Genomic DNA, 17,577 nt, shown 5'->3' with positions numbered 1-17,577 from the left:
TAACAACGCTAAAAACTACCCAAAAGTCCAAAACCCGATTCTTTCAAATTAATATAACTTTACAGGACAATATATAGTGTGCAACATAACGTTCTAGTGAATAAAGACTGTTTCTGTTTCTTCGTATGACGCAAAGTTGTTGTCACTTGACTGTTACCCACCTCGTCGTCTTCACACTTCACATGGGGAACGAAAAATACGTGCGTCAAGTATGCTCGCTTTTATTTTGAATATTTGCTTCCGGTATGGTCGCCTTTATTTTGAAAGGCTTCGAATGAACTTCCAGTCCTGACAGTGCAGGAGACCTCACAGTGCAGGTCTGCAACGAAGGGTCCTGACAGTGCAGGTCTGCAGCTAGACCCCTCTCGAACGTTTGGCCCCTTTTACACCTGATCATCTGTGATCGGTTTGATTACGATTGTTATACAAACTGTCAAACCACTTCAGTAGGAGGTCGGAGATGCATTATGACCACGTTGAACCCAAGTGTGAATGCAACGAGTCTCTGATGCGTCTCCGCTCCACCAAAATATAGCCTTTGCTTCTTTTTCATCACTTTTCCGCTTGACGGTTTATCCGCTCGCCAAAACAATACCGCGGCTTCACGCGCAGCTAACACTGTTGTTGTTGTCGATATAGTGGCGGCAACAACAACAATAGGGAGAGGCCACATAAAGGGGGAAGACCGTGATCGGATAGCGATCGGAACTTGATATGGACACCACAGACGCCTTCTAATGCCAGGTGTAAAGGGGGCCTTAGTGGACCCCAATCATTTTCTTTTTATGTCTCCAGTCAAGACGTATTTTCACTCAGTGGAAGTTCAGGGTGTTTAGAAGAAAAGAATAACCCTTAAAAAAATAAAAAAATGAAAAAAAGCAAAATACCCCTTAAAACACTTACATTCTTCTTGTGTTGCCCTCTGTGCTTCTCTGACAGCCAGGTGAAACCAGCTCTTATAAAAACTAACTTTACAATCTCATTTCATTTGCACCGCTGTGCCACAAGCACTCGCAGTAAATACACCGCGTACACAACCATGAAAAATATCAGCACGTTGTCTGCAGAGGAGATATACATACATACATATATATATATATATATATATATATATGTATATGTATATATGTATATCTACTGCCAGATTTGATTTCCTGATATAGGTGAAGACGAAAGTGAAACGGGCCAAGTTTTAGCAAAAAAAAAAGCATCCAAGCGTAGCTACTTGGATGCTACCACGGAGAAGTAAAGCAAGGGCTTGATCATTGACATCATTGTTTAAATTATGACCACATCATACATACAGTATATCAATCCCTGCGCGTACTTCTCCACCTTTACAAACAAAGCCTCGGTGGTAATATTTATAGGTCTCGCACCAAATCTTGAAATGGTACACAATCATCGACAAGATAATATAAATAACTGATGTGTCTGCATACCCAATCGGGTATGCTACGATTCTGAATATTTTCCAACGTCTGCTTCTCTGAAATGCTTGATCCTCGGAACGACGCTCCCTGCTTTAAATATATAGTACATTATATACATGAAAGACGTGTAGGCAGATTTGCTCGGAAGTCCACGAGAATATTACGATGGAACACAAACCGTCTACGTAGTTTTTGCTCATTTCTTTAAACAAGTATAAATAAATAAATGATTATCAAGTTGATCAATATTGCCCTCCCTTTTTTTTCAGCAGTCCCTTTTTCAGGTTAGAGTGCTTATTGTGGTGCGGCGGATGTGTCGAGGCAGGCAGTCTCTGCGACACCAACGCGGGGGAACTGAACGGACAGCTGAGCGTTTTCTGTGGTACCTGAAGGTTGTTGGAATCCCGGTCAAGTTTTCCTTCAGAATCTCAGTGAAGGTTCATTCATTGGAACGGTCCCTGTAGAACGTAGCGGATCCTTTTGGCGCAGTTCCAAAAGAATCTGGATGACGCTTTCGGAGCAGTTCCAGGAGAATCTGGTCAATCCTTTCTGAACAGTCCCAAAAGAATTTGGCTGATCCTTTCAGAGCAGTTCCAGGAGAATCTGGTCAATCCTTTCTGAACAGTCCCAAAAGAATCTGGATGACGCTTTCGGAGCAGTTCCAGGAGAATCTGGTCAATCCTTTCTGAACAGTCCCAAAAGAATTTGGATGATCCTTTCAGAGCAGTTCCAGGAGAATCTGGTCAATCCTTTCTGAACAATTCCAAAGAATCTATTTGATCCTTTCCGAGCAGTTCTAAGAGATTTTGGCAGATCCTTCCTGAACAGTCCCAAAAGAATTTGGTCAATCCTTTCGGAGCAGTTCCAAAAAAATATGGCTGATCCTTTCTGAACAGTTCCAAGATAATCTGGTCGATCTTTTCCAAGCAGTCCCAAACAAATCTGGTCGATCCTTTCCAAGCAGTTCCAAACAAATCTGGTTGATCCTTCCTGAACAGTCCCAAAAGAATCTGGCTGATCCTTTCGGAGCAGTTCCAGAATAACCTAGTTGATCCTTTCCATGATAATCTGAGACGCAGTCCCATCTTTACATCAGCAAATGTTCCATCAGGACAGATCTAACTTTTTCACAATTTTCCATAAGCAAAGCTTCCATTGGAATGAAAAAAGAAAGTCACTGGATCTTATTAAATGTACCTTTGTGAATGTTTGGATGTCTAATGTTGCAGGAAGAACCTGGTGAAAGGTCCTTGAGAATCTTGGTGAATGATGGGGATTTGCAAGAACTTATCAGAGAGAACATATCAATGTCTTGGGAAGAGATTGTTGGAGAAAGCAAAGCCAGAAACTCTTGTACAAGCAGCGGCATCTTTCCGAGTCTAATTTTAAGGACCAGAATGGTTCTATTGCCACATTCTTGATGCTGCGACAGAACACTGTGTTATGTCTAGTGTTTTACATTCAGCCAGAACATAAGAAATAAAGAATGCCAGAGCCTGGAGCCTTGATTTGAATTTCAGCTCCTTTAAACACTGGAAGTTGTATCATGTGTTCTTGTCTTGCATTGCTTTATGGACGATAACGATGTGAGCGTTGGTGAATATAACACGTGCAGACCTTAAAAAGCTGGATTACAGCAACAGTCTTGTGGCATTGGGACCTGAGTGTGACAGGAAAACAAAAGACCAAAGCACATCAACAGAGCAAAGCAAATTGAAACAATGAAGTATTTTGCTTTTGATCAATTGTTACATGTGAACACTGCCTGGGACCAGTGTTACATCGAACAATGCCAGGGAATAAGCCAGTGCTCTTCAGATGTGTTGGGCTCTGATCACCTGAGACAGGCTGAAAACATGTGACTTTGAGCCTCCTGCACAACACCTTCATGTGTGTGATGCAGTGTGATGCAGTCTCCCTCTCAGAGCCTACACTCTTCACTCCGCGCTTCATGCCGGATCTGAGATAATCCAAAGAGTGCACGAGATATTAGAAATCCCAAGATTCACAAAAAAAAATTTAGAGTAAGTAGATTTAAAAGTCTTCACGTCGCAAGGTGTAATGCAGTTCATTACTTTTAATCTCAAAGTTCCCCTTCGTGTCAGCACCGCTCAGTTCAGTTCAGTTTGGTTTTAGCTCAGCAATGTCACAAACATCCCCCAGTGACACCACAAGCAAACTCCACGGATTCTTCCGTTTAGATCCATTAACACTGGGTTTCCACGTCCACGTTAAAAAGTGCTAAGCTGCTCTAGGTCCAACAGCGAGTCTTTTCTTCACATACTAGGCCCATATACTGTGTGTGTGTGTGAATGTGTGTGTGTGTGTGTGAGTGTTTTTGCCTGTACATATGCATCACATGTTTACAGTAGAGTTGGTGTTGTTCATTTGGACTCTCATCTCCTGGATGCTAGTGATGATTTTTTTCTGATGTCCAGCCAGATTCACGCCAACTTTCCGCAAATCCCTGAGAAAAACGGCAAACCACAGGTCATTAATTCTAAAGCAATTATCTCACAAATATTATATTAAATACCAATATTTTACAAGACTCTTTTTAAAGCAATTAAATAACTTACCTCTGCTGCTTCTACTTCTTATACACAGCAGTATAACATGATTTAAACCTTCTTTGTGCTCTTTTCTTTTCATAAATGATAGAGCCCTGTGTATGATAATGTGCAAAACCTTATATATAATAGCAGAGGCGGTCTTCCAGTTTGCAGGGTGAACTTTACCAGGAAGCCACAAGGGGGCGTTACCATTATTTAAATGGTCTCAAATACTAGTTTTAGGTCTTCGGCCTCAAGTCAACAGGGAGTCGGCCATTTTGAATTTGGCGTCCATATTGGCTATTTGTTTACTTTTCATAAATAAACAAAACTCGCCTGAACGCAATCATCGCAGCAGCATCAATTTGTACTAGAAACATCAAAGATGGAAAAATTATCAAAAGGTCTTGCGGATTCAAAGGGACGTTGCCACAGCAACCATTGGAATGTTGGCAAACTTTGACCATTCGCCACGACACAGGAAATGAACTGTAACTTTGCCGTTCATGGAAGGATCTGCTCGAAATTTAAGTGACTTAAGAGACGCGGCCAGAAAACATCAGCACACCAAAACTAAGTGAAGGGTATAGCACCACCTGCTGGCAGCATGAAGTCTGTTAGGACAATGTCAATTATGTTCCCATTCAGTTTGTACCTGGTTGCAGGTGAGTTTGAATTTCCTGTTCCAAGAATTGACATGGCGCCAAAATAGGGAGTTCATTTTGCAGCTGGATCCACTTTTTTTATATACAGTCTAAAGTGCGAACAAATAAATTAGCCTCATAGTTGTCTAGTAGTTTATCTCACACTCCTTAAGTTCAGAAACACTGTCGAAAAACACGCACACACATTCAAATCCTACACCTCGGAATGATTTACTCTGACAGATTAAAAAAAGCTCAAATCATCCACACATTTAGATGTGAGATTACTTGCATATGTACATGTGGTCATTTGCTGACGTGGCCTTACTCTGAAGTCATCTGAGCCACCGTCTCCAGTGAAGAGTAGCCTCCTTCCATGAAGAGCTCCGTGTAGCGGCCCATCTTGATGGAGTCGAGCCACTCGCCGACAGTCTGGCTCAGGGTGTTGCAGTCGCCTTGTACGTTGGCGTGTTCCACCAACAAGTTGGAAACCCTATCACACGTGGACATGGTAAAAAAAAAAGAAGAAATAATTATGAGTGTATTCTATCAGTAACAGTATCGTCCCCGGTTGTCAGGATGAATTAAGAACAGATTAAAGAACTGTATGTGAACGAGCTCTGCTTCACATCATTATCATAAATGTAAATGAGCCTGTGTGTGTGTGTGTGTGATTCACTGTGCAATCAAGTGTATTTTGACGCTCCTGACAGTTACCAGCGCGCCGCGATAACACTGGAGTTATGCACCGTCACACAGGACTCGTTGTCATTCCGCTCACTCTTCATGAAAAAGAAAAAATATCCTCATGCTATCAAACAAAACGGTTCATCATGCCAGCCAACAATATTGTCCACTCGGAGGCTTGAACGGACCGTCGTGTAGAACAAGGCCTTTTATCTGACATATGTTATTGCACGGGCTGTTAGACATGCCGCTCATTTACTGAGCACGCTCATGTGTACGTGTACGTGTGTGTGTGTGTGTGTGCCTGGCATAAACACTGAGCTTGCCGGGACCAGTAGTCCTCATGTGGACTGAAAACCTGGTTCTAATGAGCAGTATGTTAACAGAAAATGACTTTGGTAGAAGTTGAAGTCACTAAAGGCCTTAAAGCATGTGACCATACTTACATTATACTATACTTAAGTAATTAAGTACTTGTTATACCAAATAAAATCAGAAGAATAAGAGTTGGTATTATGGTCTGTATTTATATAGAGCTCTTCTAGTCTTGATGAGATGCTTACGCACATTTTCACCCATTCACACACTGCAACATGGGGTTAAATACAGTCTTGTATAAAGTATCTACAAGAGTAAAAGCAAAAAATGACTTTTTTTTATAATATTACTTCATTAAAACGTTTTTTGACATTTACGGCACTTAAGTATCCAAAATTCTTTTTTATGACATAAAATGTACTTATTTTTAAAAAGGGATGAGTACAGATTGAGCCATGAGGGCTCAGTGGTAGGGTGGGTTGTCTTACAACTGGAAGGTTTTGGGTTCAATTCCTCTCTGCTAGTCTATATATGTGTTATTGGGTGAATGGCAAAACTATACGACTAGAAAAGCTCCATATAAATACAGACCATTACCAACTCCTCTTCCACTGATTTTATTTGGTAGTAACGAGTAACAAAGATAGTTAGAGGAAATGCAGTGGAGTAAAAGTTGCTAGAAATATAAATGACAAAGTAAAGTACAGATACGTGAACAAAGTATTTGTACTTAGTTACTGTACAACACTGCTAATGAGGCAGAACCTCATTTGTGGGGACCTGGTTTAGAGTTTAGCGTTAAATATTAACTGGTTATGCTTGAGGTTAGAGGTGTGAGTGAGTGAGTGTGTATGTGTGTGTGTGTGAGTGGAAAAACCTCATATTATTTCTAAAATAGAAAAATAAGGTAATGAGGGTGTCTGACAAAAATGTCTGCTTTAGAGCACTCGCAGCAATTTAGTGTGGCCACCACACACTGATGCACGGCATCGTGAGGCTTAGTAATGAACGTTTTTCAAATACAGTTCAGACTTCAAGATTTAAAGTGGTTTAAAGTCAAAAAAGAATCAATCCACGTTCGTTTAATCTACGTACAGTACGTCCTAATTCAATCTCGCGGCGACACAAACGTTCGTTAGACACTATATTTAATCTGAACGATGATGACGAGCCCATTCGCTCGCAAGTCAATTTAAAGAACACACAACAGACGCTGAAAGTGCGAGTAAAAAAACGTCCATATTCTTATCCACGTGTGCACAAACAGTACAAACACACACTGAGTGTTGTGTGTGTGTGTGTGTGTGTGATGCGTGTGGCGTCGCACCTGTGCGAGGAGTTGACCAGCTTCTTTAACGAGCTGGGATTGCGAATGAGTTTGTCGAGGAGACACACGATCTCATCAAACTTGGGGCGGTTGCTGCGCTCGCGCTGCCAGCAGTCCATCATTAGGTGGTACAGAGCCTCGGGGCAGTCCATAGGACCTGGCAACCTATAGCTCTCCTCTATTGCTTTTATTACCTGTAAATAGACAATGGGCAGGGAGGAGGGGTTATTTTGGTAACACATCCCGAGACGGTACACTTAAAAAGTCTAAAAATGACTCAATTAGGGGTTCAGAAATGGAGGGAAAGAGGGAGAGAAAGTTGCCCAATTGACAGTATTAAAATGAAAGGGTTAGGAACAGTGAGAGGCTTTACGTTAAACACTAACACTGAGGATCCCTGCAGATAAAAAGCATGTGTTAAAAATTCACAACTCATCATCATTTTATTTGAGAGAAGGAGATACAGGAGTATTTCACCCGGCTGAAGCAGCAGCATCACATCTTCCATGAACTTGTGTCCTTGAACTAAATAAGTCCTGCGACCGGAAAGATCCAAAGATTCAAAGCGTTTACTGTCATATGTACAGTGAAGAAACTAGAGCTGCAACTAACGATTATTTTCATAATCGATTCATCTGTCGATTTTTCTCGATTGACTGATTCATCGTTTGGTACGTTAAATATCAGAAAACCTTAAAATACGTTGATCAGTGTTCGTCAAACCTGGAAATGATGAGATTCTCAAATGTCTTGTTTTGTCCACAAAACAAAATGATTGACTTTTAATGAGTTCTTTGTTATCCAGAGCAAAGAAATAAAGAAAATACTTGCATTTAAGAAGCTTAAACAATCGGAAATCTCGTTGGAATCATGAAAAAAAGCTTCAAACCGATGAATCGATTATCATAATGGTTGTCGATAATTAATAATCGATTCAACGATCAATTGTTTCAGCTCTACAATGAAATTCTGACTTTGTGGTCCACACTGAATGCCACAAGTTAAAGAGGTACGAAAATAAGCAAAGAAAAAATAAAGAAGATAAACTATGCAAGTAAATGAAAAGTAAAGAAAGATTCTGTAAATAAAAAGCGTGCGAGGGAGATGGAATTTCAGGTGTATAGGAGGAGATGTAGTCATTACAATCCTGTCAGCTGCTGAGGCGTCTGATGGCAGAGGGAAAAGGACACTAATAAAGTTTATAAATGATTGACTTAGCAACACAAACGGCTAGATTTGGGTCCAGTGATTTCCAGGGTAAAGGCTTTTGTACATCGACCGTGAAGTGCAAATAAATGGTAAGGAAGTGCAAATAATTGGGAGATTAATCTTGACATTCAGGTGTGAAAAAACAAACGGCGTCACTGAATAAATTCTGTCACTGATGCTAAAACTGCATTGACTGAATATACGGTTGAAAGGAAAAAGGAATATTAACATGCACATTTTTTTTAAAAGGCCTTAAAGCCGCACTGAGCATCAGTTAAAAAACCCAAAAAGAATGACGTCATCGAAAACCTGCTACAGTAACAACACAGCAAGTGTTACATAGCATTGCTTTAAACCTGGACTTTGGATAGAAGCTGAAAACCTTTAAAACACTCTTTAAAAAGCAGCTGACAAAACAACAAAAGTAGTATAATCTCTGTAGTACGAACAATACAGTAATAATTCTGTAACAGTGAAGCAATATAAATGGTAATTTCATCTTATTTCTACAGTAATTAACAAGTAATAGCATCGTAATAACATTTTAAGGGAGATAAATGTCAACTTCACCATATGATAATTATCATTATGTTATTCTAATAACAATAACCTAGACATTACTGGTTTTAATGAACTATAATACCATTGTTTACCAATGTGATCAGAAAATAATATAATAATAATAATAATAATACATTTATTTGTTTTGCCCTTTCTATCAAAGAGCTTTACAGTAAATCAATAAAATGTGTAGTAAAATACACAAACTTCATTTGGAAGAAACTACTAAAAGATTGACCTAATATTATTGTAACATAAAAAAATGTCGAGTCTTGTTTCGTGTTGGATTTTATATATGAGCTGAATCCACACAGACAGGAACGACAGTGGGAGAAAATCTCCTGCGTGGCCGAAGTCTGAGTGGATGAGCGAGTGCAGAGGACATGACTTGTTTTGACACGTGAACGTGTAACAAGCTTTTTTTTTTACCTCGATACAGAAGCTCAGATTCTCTTCAGGGAGGCTCAGACTTTTCCATTTCTTACCCGACCCTTGGACTCAAGACGGCATGAAGTTAGTCAGCAAAACAAACCAACAACAAAACACCCCCGCGAAGAGCAACCAAAAACAACCATGAAAGTATGATTTTGTTTACTTTATCAAGCTGAATTACCCAGAATTCTGATGCACTGAATCCCAGATTTACCCGTTTAAAAAAGGGGGGGGGGTTTGAGCTGGATGAATAATGAATAAATCCCAGAGAGCCGGCAGTGGAAAAGCAGGCTGAAGTTTTCAGCCTAGTTCTGCCAGGGCAAAAACACTGGAGGGAATTGATTTGTTGAGTTCATGACAGCCTTTACTTGTGTCAAATTCACACACAGAAGACAGACGTGATCGCACTGCGGTACACGTGTGAGCGCACGCGTGAGAGCGGCATGGAGTTATGGGTGCACGCTGAGCGGGGGGAAGAGGCTGCACGTCGCTGAGTGGCAGGGAGGAGAGAGATCAGAGGGGGAAGATGAGCAGTGGCGGAGGTGAGAGAGTGAGAGAGAGGGAGAGAGGGAGAGACAAAGGGGTGAACGAGAATATGTTGCATGGATTGAATTATTTTGGAGACAAAAGCGAGGACGGAGGGAAGACGGGAGTGAAATGGCAAACAGAAGGCGAGAGCTTAGAGGGAAAGAGAGTGTGAGAGCCTGCACTTTTTTTTGTGCAGATCAGAGAAAATCCGGCATAACACTTTCAATTAAACATCAAACGTCCACTCCTCTCCTCTCCACTCCTCTCCTCTCCACTCCTCTCCTCTCCTCTCCTCTCCTCTCCAACTCTAGACTCTTCCAGACAGACAGACGGAGTCTCATAACTAAAGGAGGGAGGGGATGAAGAGGTCACTGGAGGGCTGTGTGTGCATATGTTGCCTGTGTGTGTGTGTGTGGTGTCGGGATTAGATGCTATACATTCTCACACACACACACACACGCCGCCCATGTGACCCGACTGCAGATCTCTGCATTGAAATGACCTGCGAGCTCACATCCCGTTCTCCTCTAAATCACACATCCCGTCTGCGCGCGCCGCTCAAAAACGACTAATTCTATATAATTATTTGACAATATATTAGAAGAATTAAGCTTTTAATTGGGACACAAACATCTCTGGACTGTAGCTAGAGGTGTGAAAAAGAGACGACACGAATCGGTAACAGATTCTAATCCAGTGTTTTAATCTAAATGCACCATGAACGGATGAATTAACATCTTATTTCCTCATCACTTTGCTTCAAACTCTTTTATGAGACTCACTAAGCGTGCGAGCCTCGACGTTAAAGCTGCAGTGCGTAACTTTTGGTGATTTTTGTTGTCGTTATTTTTCTGCCTCTTCACAACTATTTGTATGCTGCCTCCTACAAAATGTCAAGCGAAATGATCAGACCTGACAGAGGGAGGAGCTGTGGGTGTGTATACAGCAGCAGAGCAGAAGTGGGCGGGAACAAGAAGCGTTTATCCACTGCTCATTCAATTCTGACACTTTTCACGCGACACTTCTTTGTTGTTTTCAGTCATACTCTTTACTAGCGCAGCGCTGCGGTTGCATCCTTCCCTCCACTTCCTGTGTGCAGTGCGGGAATGTTACTGAGCAAAACTAGATCTAAAGAAACGCCCGCTATACTAGAGTCATGTGGAGAATCAGCTTTGTGTAAATGTAACGGATGTTTCTATTCAAAAGTTACAGACACGTATCTTACTTTTATGTTACCTTACGTCCGGACTGACTTTTCAGTTTTTTTGTCCAAAGTTCGTTCCCCCACGTTTTTATAAGTGGGACGGAAGCGATTTTCAGTGTTTAAATCGTGAGAAGGCACAGATTAGACACGACAGTCAAGACGCAGGACCACACACACACTTGACGTTTAATCGGGGAGGAGATTCCAGGGATTTTGTGATCTCACAGAAACTCGCGTGATTTAACGTGACTTCAGAATGTAGACGGACATGCAGGTGGACTGTCTGAAGTTACGGTTCTACAAACAAAAGCGTCTGTTAATCCCTCACATTTACAGGATAATTTGGCCAGATAATCTGTTCAAATCGGCCTAGAATCTGACAGACAGATTGGGACCAAAAATCTGGCCAATTATCCTCTACAGTGGGGAGGCAGGATTAACTCAACAAGAGGTAGATAAAATAATACCATATCTATCTGTTTGGTAAGCGGTGATAGATTTTCCAAACTTTCAACAATGCTCTTTGTCACAGATTCTTCTTGACAACAATAATTTGCAAAAACCTATTTCAGCCGCGATCACTCCGCTGCTGCTGCCAGGAACCACGCTCCGCCGCCTCCGTCCTTTCCTCTTCCTTTCTCCATCAAACACATTTTTGCACTTATGCGTACAACTTGCGATCAGATGACTCTTATTTAGAAATGCTCCGCGACTCGTATGAGTGTGATATCTGTGTGCGAGCTAAACCGAGAGGTCGCAGCTGAGGTGTCGAGACTGACGCTTGAAAATAAACAGAATAAAAAGAATACCTGCTGCTGCTGCTACTTCAACACTTTCCAAGGTCCTTCCAAACTAAAAATGTCTATATTTTGGGAAACATACTTATTTGGCAGAACGTTTCACACGAGAACGGCACCATCTGTCCGCTGAACGCGGAGCTAGCAGCCAGTAGCTTTGGAGCAGAGACGGTAAAAGTAAGAAAACAGTAGCGTGGCGTAGCGTTAGCGCAGCTCTGTGTCCAAACTTGTCCAAAAAAATCCATCTCTCGCGTCCAAAGTTCCTAATTAACAGGACGTATCTCATTTATAATTCCATACAAATAAACACAAAAAAATCCAGCAAATTATAGATACTGTATATATTTTTTGCCATGTGCCAGACCATTTCCTGGAATCTGGGCAGTTGCCAGGCAACCGACCCTGACGGATGATTTTTGGCCAAGAGATAATCTGGCACATAACCCGCTATCTCATCGTAGCTTTCTTTTTTTCTTTTCTTTTTTGGTACGGATTAAAACGAACAGGATCCATCGTTTAATTAGTGACGCAGAAACAAGAGCGCTGAGAAAACGTTGGACAAACTCCAGCTGCTGATGAAGACCGTGTGAAACTGCACAAGTTCAACAAGTTATAGTTTGATTATAGTAGTAGTTTTTTGGAGTTTTAATCCTTAGTTATTTAATATTATTTATCTAAAACCACCTTAGCTATTTATTAACCTTTATTTAACTCTTAGAACACAGAGCATTTAGGCTACTTTTCCCCATTACTATGTTAAAACGTACATACAGAGGCTATAAGAATGTGTAATATAGTATTTTATATACTCTTTTTCATTTTCACCTTGTAGAAGTGCTCTTAAATTGGATTGAATTTGTGAAATTTGTACATACATAAGTTAAAAATAAATATAAAAACTAAAATGTAACAGAACTTGTAACAGAAAGAAAAAAGTCTGAAGATGTGACCTATAAACACCCCCCCCAGGATCTCCATATAAGGAGTTGTGTATTATTCCGGCAGCAAATTACCCAGGGTGCACCTGGGGTTAACCAAGTAAATCCCATTGAAATAAAAAACAAAACATTTCAGAAAGCAGGTTAAGTGAAAACTCTGAATTAGTTAACCCTGAGATGAGGGAAACTCTGGTTTTTCGATTTCACAGACGGTTCAGCTTAACTCTGAGTGAGTTACCCCGGCAACATACTCCGTGAACCTAACCTGCTCGCTGACACTCGTCTCATTTCCTCATTCATACAGTCCATATCAAAACAAGTATCAGAGCGCATTCACCTGCCAAATTAATGACATTTACGTCTTTCAAAACATCAAAACAATCCCAATCAGATGTTACTTCCAGTGTGCGAACTATATACCACTGTATAAAATGTAATAGTGTTCATTTATTGACTCCTCTCTCCTGTTTTTCAACATAAATGTCATGGTCATTGGCATGTGTTAATATTTCTGCTCAACTGGATTCAAATGGAGGCTGTGCTCTTTGTTTACCCGTTGCCATGGTGAATCGTAGTATCTTTTTTCATTCCCAATGCACACGCTTAACTCAGCGTGAACATACTCAAAGTTGATTGAACTAATGCTGATCAGCTGTCCTGAAACCCAAAACTCAGAGTTTGACAGCTCAGAGTTGGTCGACCTAGAGTTAAGGTTTTAGTTTCTGAAAGAGGCCCCTGGCCGAGATCTGCAGCATCACAACAAAAACACAAATAAATAAACAACATATACAAGTTGATTAATTAAAAAAAAGAAAACAAGGACATATGATGATTTTTTGGATTTAAAAGCACTCAATGAAATCAATTCTGTCATTTTCCAGTCACTCTGCTGCATGTTCCATGTACAGTAACTGGTGCAGAGTGGACAAAAGACAGCAACAGATTATCCTGGAAACCAATGTTAAAAAACTTTGGCCAGCTGACACGATGTAATCATTTTATCTTCAATTTCTGCCAAATGAAAGTAATTTCACCTACATTTTTAGATTCTACACATTAAAGTCTTGATGAGTGGAGTCTGAAGCACTTTTATCTGAATTCTCTTTACTTGGTTTGATCATGTAATTTGTCCTTTTATTATATTGACTTCACTGCACAAAAGAATCATAAGTATAAGTGAATAAAGACTTCTATTCTGACTGAACCAAATTCAAAAATATGCATTGGAAATTTGACTGGATGTTTAAATTTTGAGATGTTTAACTTTGGGTTGTTTTGGTCTTGAAAATGAACACTTATGGGGTTTATTTTGTTTGTTGTTGCTGATGTAATTAAGATGAGGGTGTAGCTCACTGTAAGTGACAGACCATCTAAGAGTTTCTTTGAGTTTCATTTAGGGGGCAGACATAAATAATAATTCTATTCTCCTCACTGCTCCTTTCCAATCATGAGAAGTGGATAAAACATTTTACCGTATTGAAAATCATGAAGGGAAGAAAAGAAAAAGAAAGAAAGAACTCACATCCTGATTGGACATCTCCCAGTAGGGCCGCTCCCCGTACGACATCACCTCCCACATGACGATCCCGTAACTCCACACGTCGCTCGCCGACGTGAACTTCCTGTACGCGATCGCCTCCGGAGCCGTCCAGCGTATAGGAATCTTCCCGCCCTGCGGTAAAAAAAAATCATGCTCATAACTCATAGTTACGTATTAGATATTTGACGTCTGGTCGTATAATATGTGGAGCAGCTTCATTGCAAACATTAACTCTTGTGCAAACAACATCGCGGGCGTGTAAATACAGCTGCAGCCATTCAGGCAATCTTCACATTTACCACCGGAGAAAGACGCCTTCAGTAAGACTCTTCTACCACATGTGGTCCAACCCACAATCCCTGCTAATGAATACCAATTTAGGGAGATATTCATGATACCAAGTTTCTTTTTTTTTTTCCCAAATTTCCTGTCCTAACCATCGGGGGGCCCGAGATTCCTCTGTGCCCTTTCCCTCCCTCTCCATCATTGCACTTTCAGAGCCGAGGCAGAACCAGTTCTTGGGAGGACTCGCTGTGTTCCGGAGGAAAAATGTGTTTTGGGCTGATGAGTGGTGAAATAAGCCTGATGCAGTATTGATGAACACAGCAGCAGCAGGATATCTCAGGGTCTTGATTATTTGAAGGGTGTGAATTACATTATTCTTGCTGCACCGTCAGGAAAAGGGAGGCAGAGAGAGGGAGAGAGGGAGAGGGGGGGAAGAAGAGATGTAGCCTGGCAGTGAGAGGTGAGTGACAGGATATTTAGCGCTAAGGCAGCAAGACTCGGTGCTAATTGAGTGTTGCAGAGACTGAACCGAGTACTAATTGGGCCTCGTTGTGCAGGAAGCAGCCCGTCTCTGGTTGACAGGAACGCCACTCAGCCTGGGACACACAGCTCAATTTAAAACCAAGAAAAAAAAAAAAAAAAAAAAAAACATGCTGCAGCTCCCGAGTATATTCGTCTGTGTATGCGTGTGTGTTGGTGTGCGCGCGCGGAGAAGCATAAAATGTGTGCACCGGGCTTGAACGAGCCTGTGTGAGAGTTTTCCCCACTTAATCCAAAGTTTAAAAAGCCACAGTCGCTGCGCGCGCACACACATGCACGCACACACACACACACTAGAACAAATGCAAATGACGTAAAACAGACATAAGAGTTTGCCCTCGAAGTGCACCCGTGTCTCTCTTTCTCTCTCTCTCATTGACTCTGACGAAAAATCGATAGCATGAAGTGGTCGATTTATTGATGGGACAATAGCTGACAGGCAGACATCTGACCACAATTGATTAGCAGCCAGTTAAATATGATAAATTGCTCATTTTCTCCATTTGACAACAACGTCATTATCCAAAGGTCAGGTGTGTAAGAATGAGTGACATCTAATGGTGAGACTGGAGACAGCAGCACACAGAGGGAACTACAGTGGCTTTAGCATGTCATACTGTAGATTCATCCCTGAAGGAATTCAATTTCTAAACATTCACACAAGTAAATATTGTCACTAACCTAGAGGGAAAACCCCAATATTCAGAGTCTAGACTAACCCCAGCGTTCAGCAGTTTAACACATGATTTTGCGAGTATGACGCAAACTACTACTATGACGGACAGGATCATGATACGCAACCTCTTTTACCGTCTGCAGGACGTGTTTCTCCCAGACTGAATTAAGGTCATTGAAGCGCGTGCCAGTTATTTTGGAGCAGACTTTGACCACAGTGTTCAAACACTTTCAGTTTCACTCCTTGTTGCCGCGACCACGTAAAAGAAGGCGAAGAAGACGTCAGTTTACACTTAAATTGTAAATTTAAGTGCACATAAACGATGGATTAATCAGCCACAGTGCCACACAGTCAAATACAATGTTACAATGTGCTGCCAACTCTTTGTTTATCAAAGATTTCAATTCCATTTCAGACAATTAAAAACTCCCTCACAGCTCACTTACAGCTGCACAAGATACACACAAACATGCGGTCTTACCCGTGTGGTGTACACAGCCTCCGGATCGTCCTCCAGAACTCGGGACAGGCCAAAATCGGACACTTTACACACCAGGTTACTGTTCACCAGGATGTTACGAGCCGCGAGGTCACGGTGGACGTAGCCCATGTCGGACAGGTACCTGGATTTGTCAACAAACGAGAGTTAGTCAAAACCACTTCACGGTGACGCGTTCATTTACGGTCATGTGCTTGCGAGCTCGTACCTCATTCCGGATGCGATACCGCGCAGCATGCCGACCAGCTGGATGACCGTGAACTGACCGTCGTTCTTCTAAAGAACGGACGAGAAAGAGAGAAGAAATAATATTACACATGAGACAAAGTATAATCCTGGAATTTTCCCTTAGTGTCTCGAACCTGCAGAGATAAAGGTGTCGCCCACACGGTCTGACATTAGCGAAAAATGTCACTTCTTTTTAAATGAAAACACGCTTCATTTCCCCGTCACCTGCTCGGCACAGTTTAAAGCCTGTGTTGACTAAATTGGGTCAACTCCGAAGGATAAGCCGCAGAGAGAAGACGTGTGTGTGTGTGTGTGTGTGACCTCTAAGGTGAAAAATAATAGCGGAGCATTCGTCTAAAAGCCACTTTAAAGTTGGCCCCCGTAGCACGAAAGCCACACAGCTACTGATAGCCCAAAAAAAGCCAATTACTGTTACCTACAGGACGGCAATGGAGACCCGACTGTGAGCACCTCGACTCTGTCTCACTTTGAGACACATTACCGCGGCTTATTCTCATTTGCTTCTAATTGCTACAATTTTAATTTCTGGGTGATTTTGTCGTCTCTAACGATGAGCAATTTCCTCATCCTTCTTCTACTGGCGACGATAATCCTCGTCTTCTCATCCCCAACATGCATCATTTTTACCTCAGGTCATCCCTCACATGGATCCGCCCACTGCGTGTCCTTCATGATGTTGATTTCTGGCTCTATGAACGAGCCCACACCGAGATTAAAGATACTTTTTTTTTTTTAATCCCGCTCAGGGCTCAGTGCTGCTCTGAATCACACCATGTTTTTTTTTTTTTTTTTGCCGCAGACTCCACAACTGCAGTGACTCCCCAAAGCCAAAAATAATTTAAAAAATCGCAGCCACCTTCTCATTATTCACGTCCAGCCCTGACTTAACCTTCTCTCGTAGCACTTAAATTTCCATAACCCTATATTGATAATTAGCTCTTTCAACATCCAGTGAAGAATTATGTGAGAGCAAAAGAAAAAGGTGCTTCTCTCAGATCATGAGTGGGGAGAAAAGCAGCTAAACCTGGATGTGGTAGTTCGGGGGGTTCTGAAGTGTGGTTGTACGAGACATTGACACATTATCGACACTGACTTCTCTGGACCTGCCTTAGAGCCAAAAACTTGCTCACTCCGAGTTAGGCAACCTTTTTTGTACTT

General features: G+C 41.5%; 1 protein-coding gene across 1 annotated transcript in view; it reads right to left on the bottom strand.

Annotated features, from left to right (window-relative positions):
• Positions 1–365: 365 nt before the first annotated feature.
• The window catches only part of LOC122758257 (ephrin type-A receptor 5), an 83,040-nt gene continuing 65,828 nt past the window's right edge, over positions 366–17,577 (bottom strand). Inside the window, exons 14-19 of the mRNA XM_044012283.1 lie at positions 16,379–16,446; positions 16,153–16,294; positions 14,153–14,302; positions 6,962–7,155; positions 4,958–5,122; positions 366–3,900 (exon numbers count right to left, since the gene is read on the bottom strand). Coding sequence (XP_043868218.1) covers positions 3,789–3,900; positions 4,958–5,122; positions 6,962–7,155; positions 14,153–14,302; positions 16,153–16,294; positions 16,379–16,446 — 831 coding nt within the window. The 3' untranslated portion in view covers positions 366–3,788. The remainder of the gene's footprint in view (positions 3,901–4,957; positions 5,123–6,961; positions 7,156–14,152; positions 14,303–16,152; positions 16,295–16,378; positions 16,447–17,577) is intronic.

This window comes from Solea senegalensis, linkage group LG21, assembly GCF_019176455.1.
Source record: "Solea senegalensis isolate Sse05_10M linkage group LG21, IFAPA_SoseM_1, whole genome shotgun sequence".
NCBI classification, from domain to species: Eukaryota; Metazoa; Chordata; class Actinopteri; order Pleuronectiformes; family Soleidae; genus Solea; species Solea senegalensis.
The sequence above is the reverse complement of the archived record's forward strand: the minus strand, read 5'-3'. Positions and strand labels throughout refer to the sequence as shown.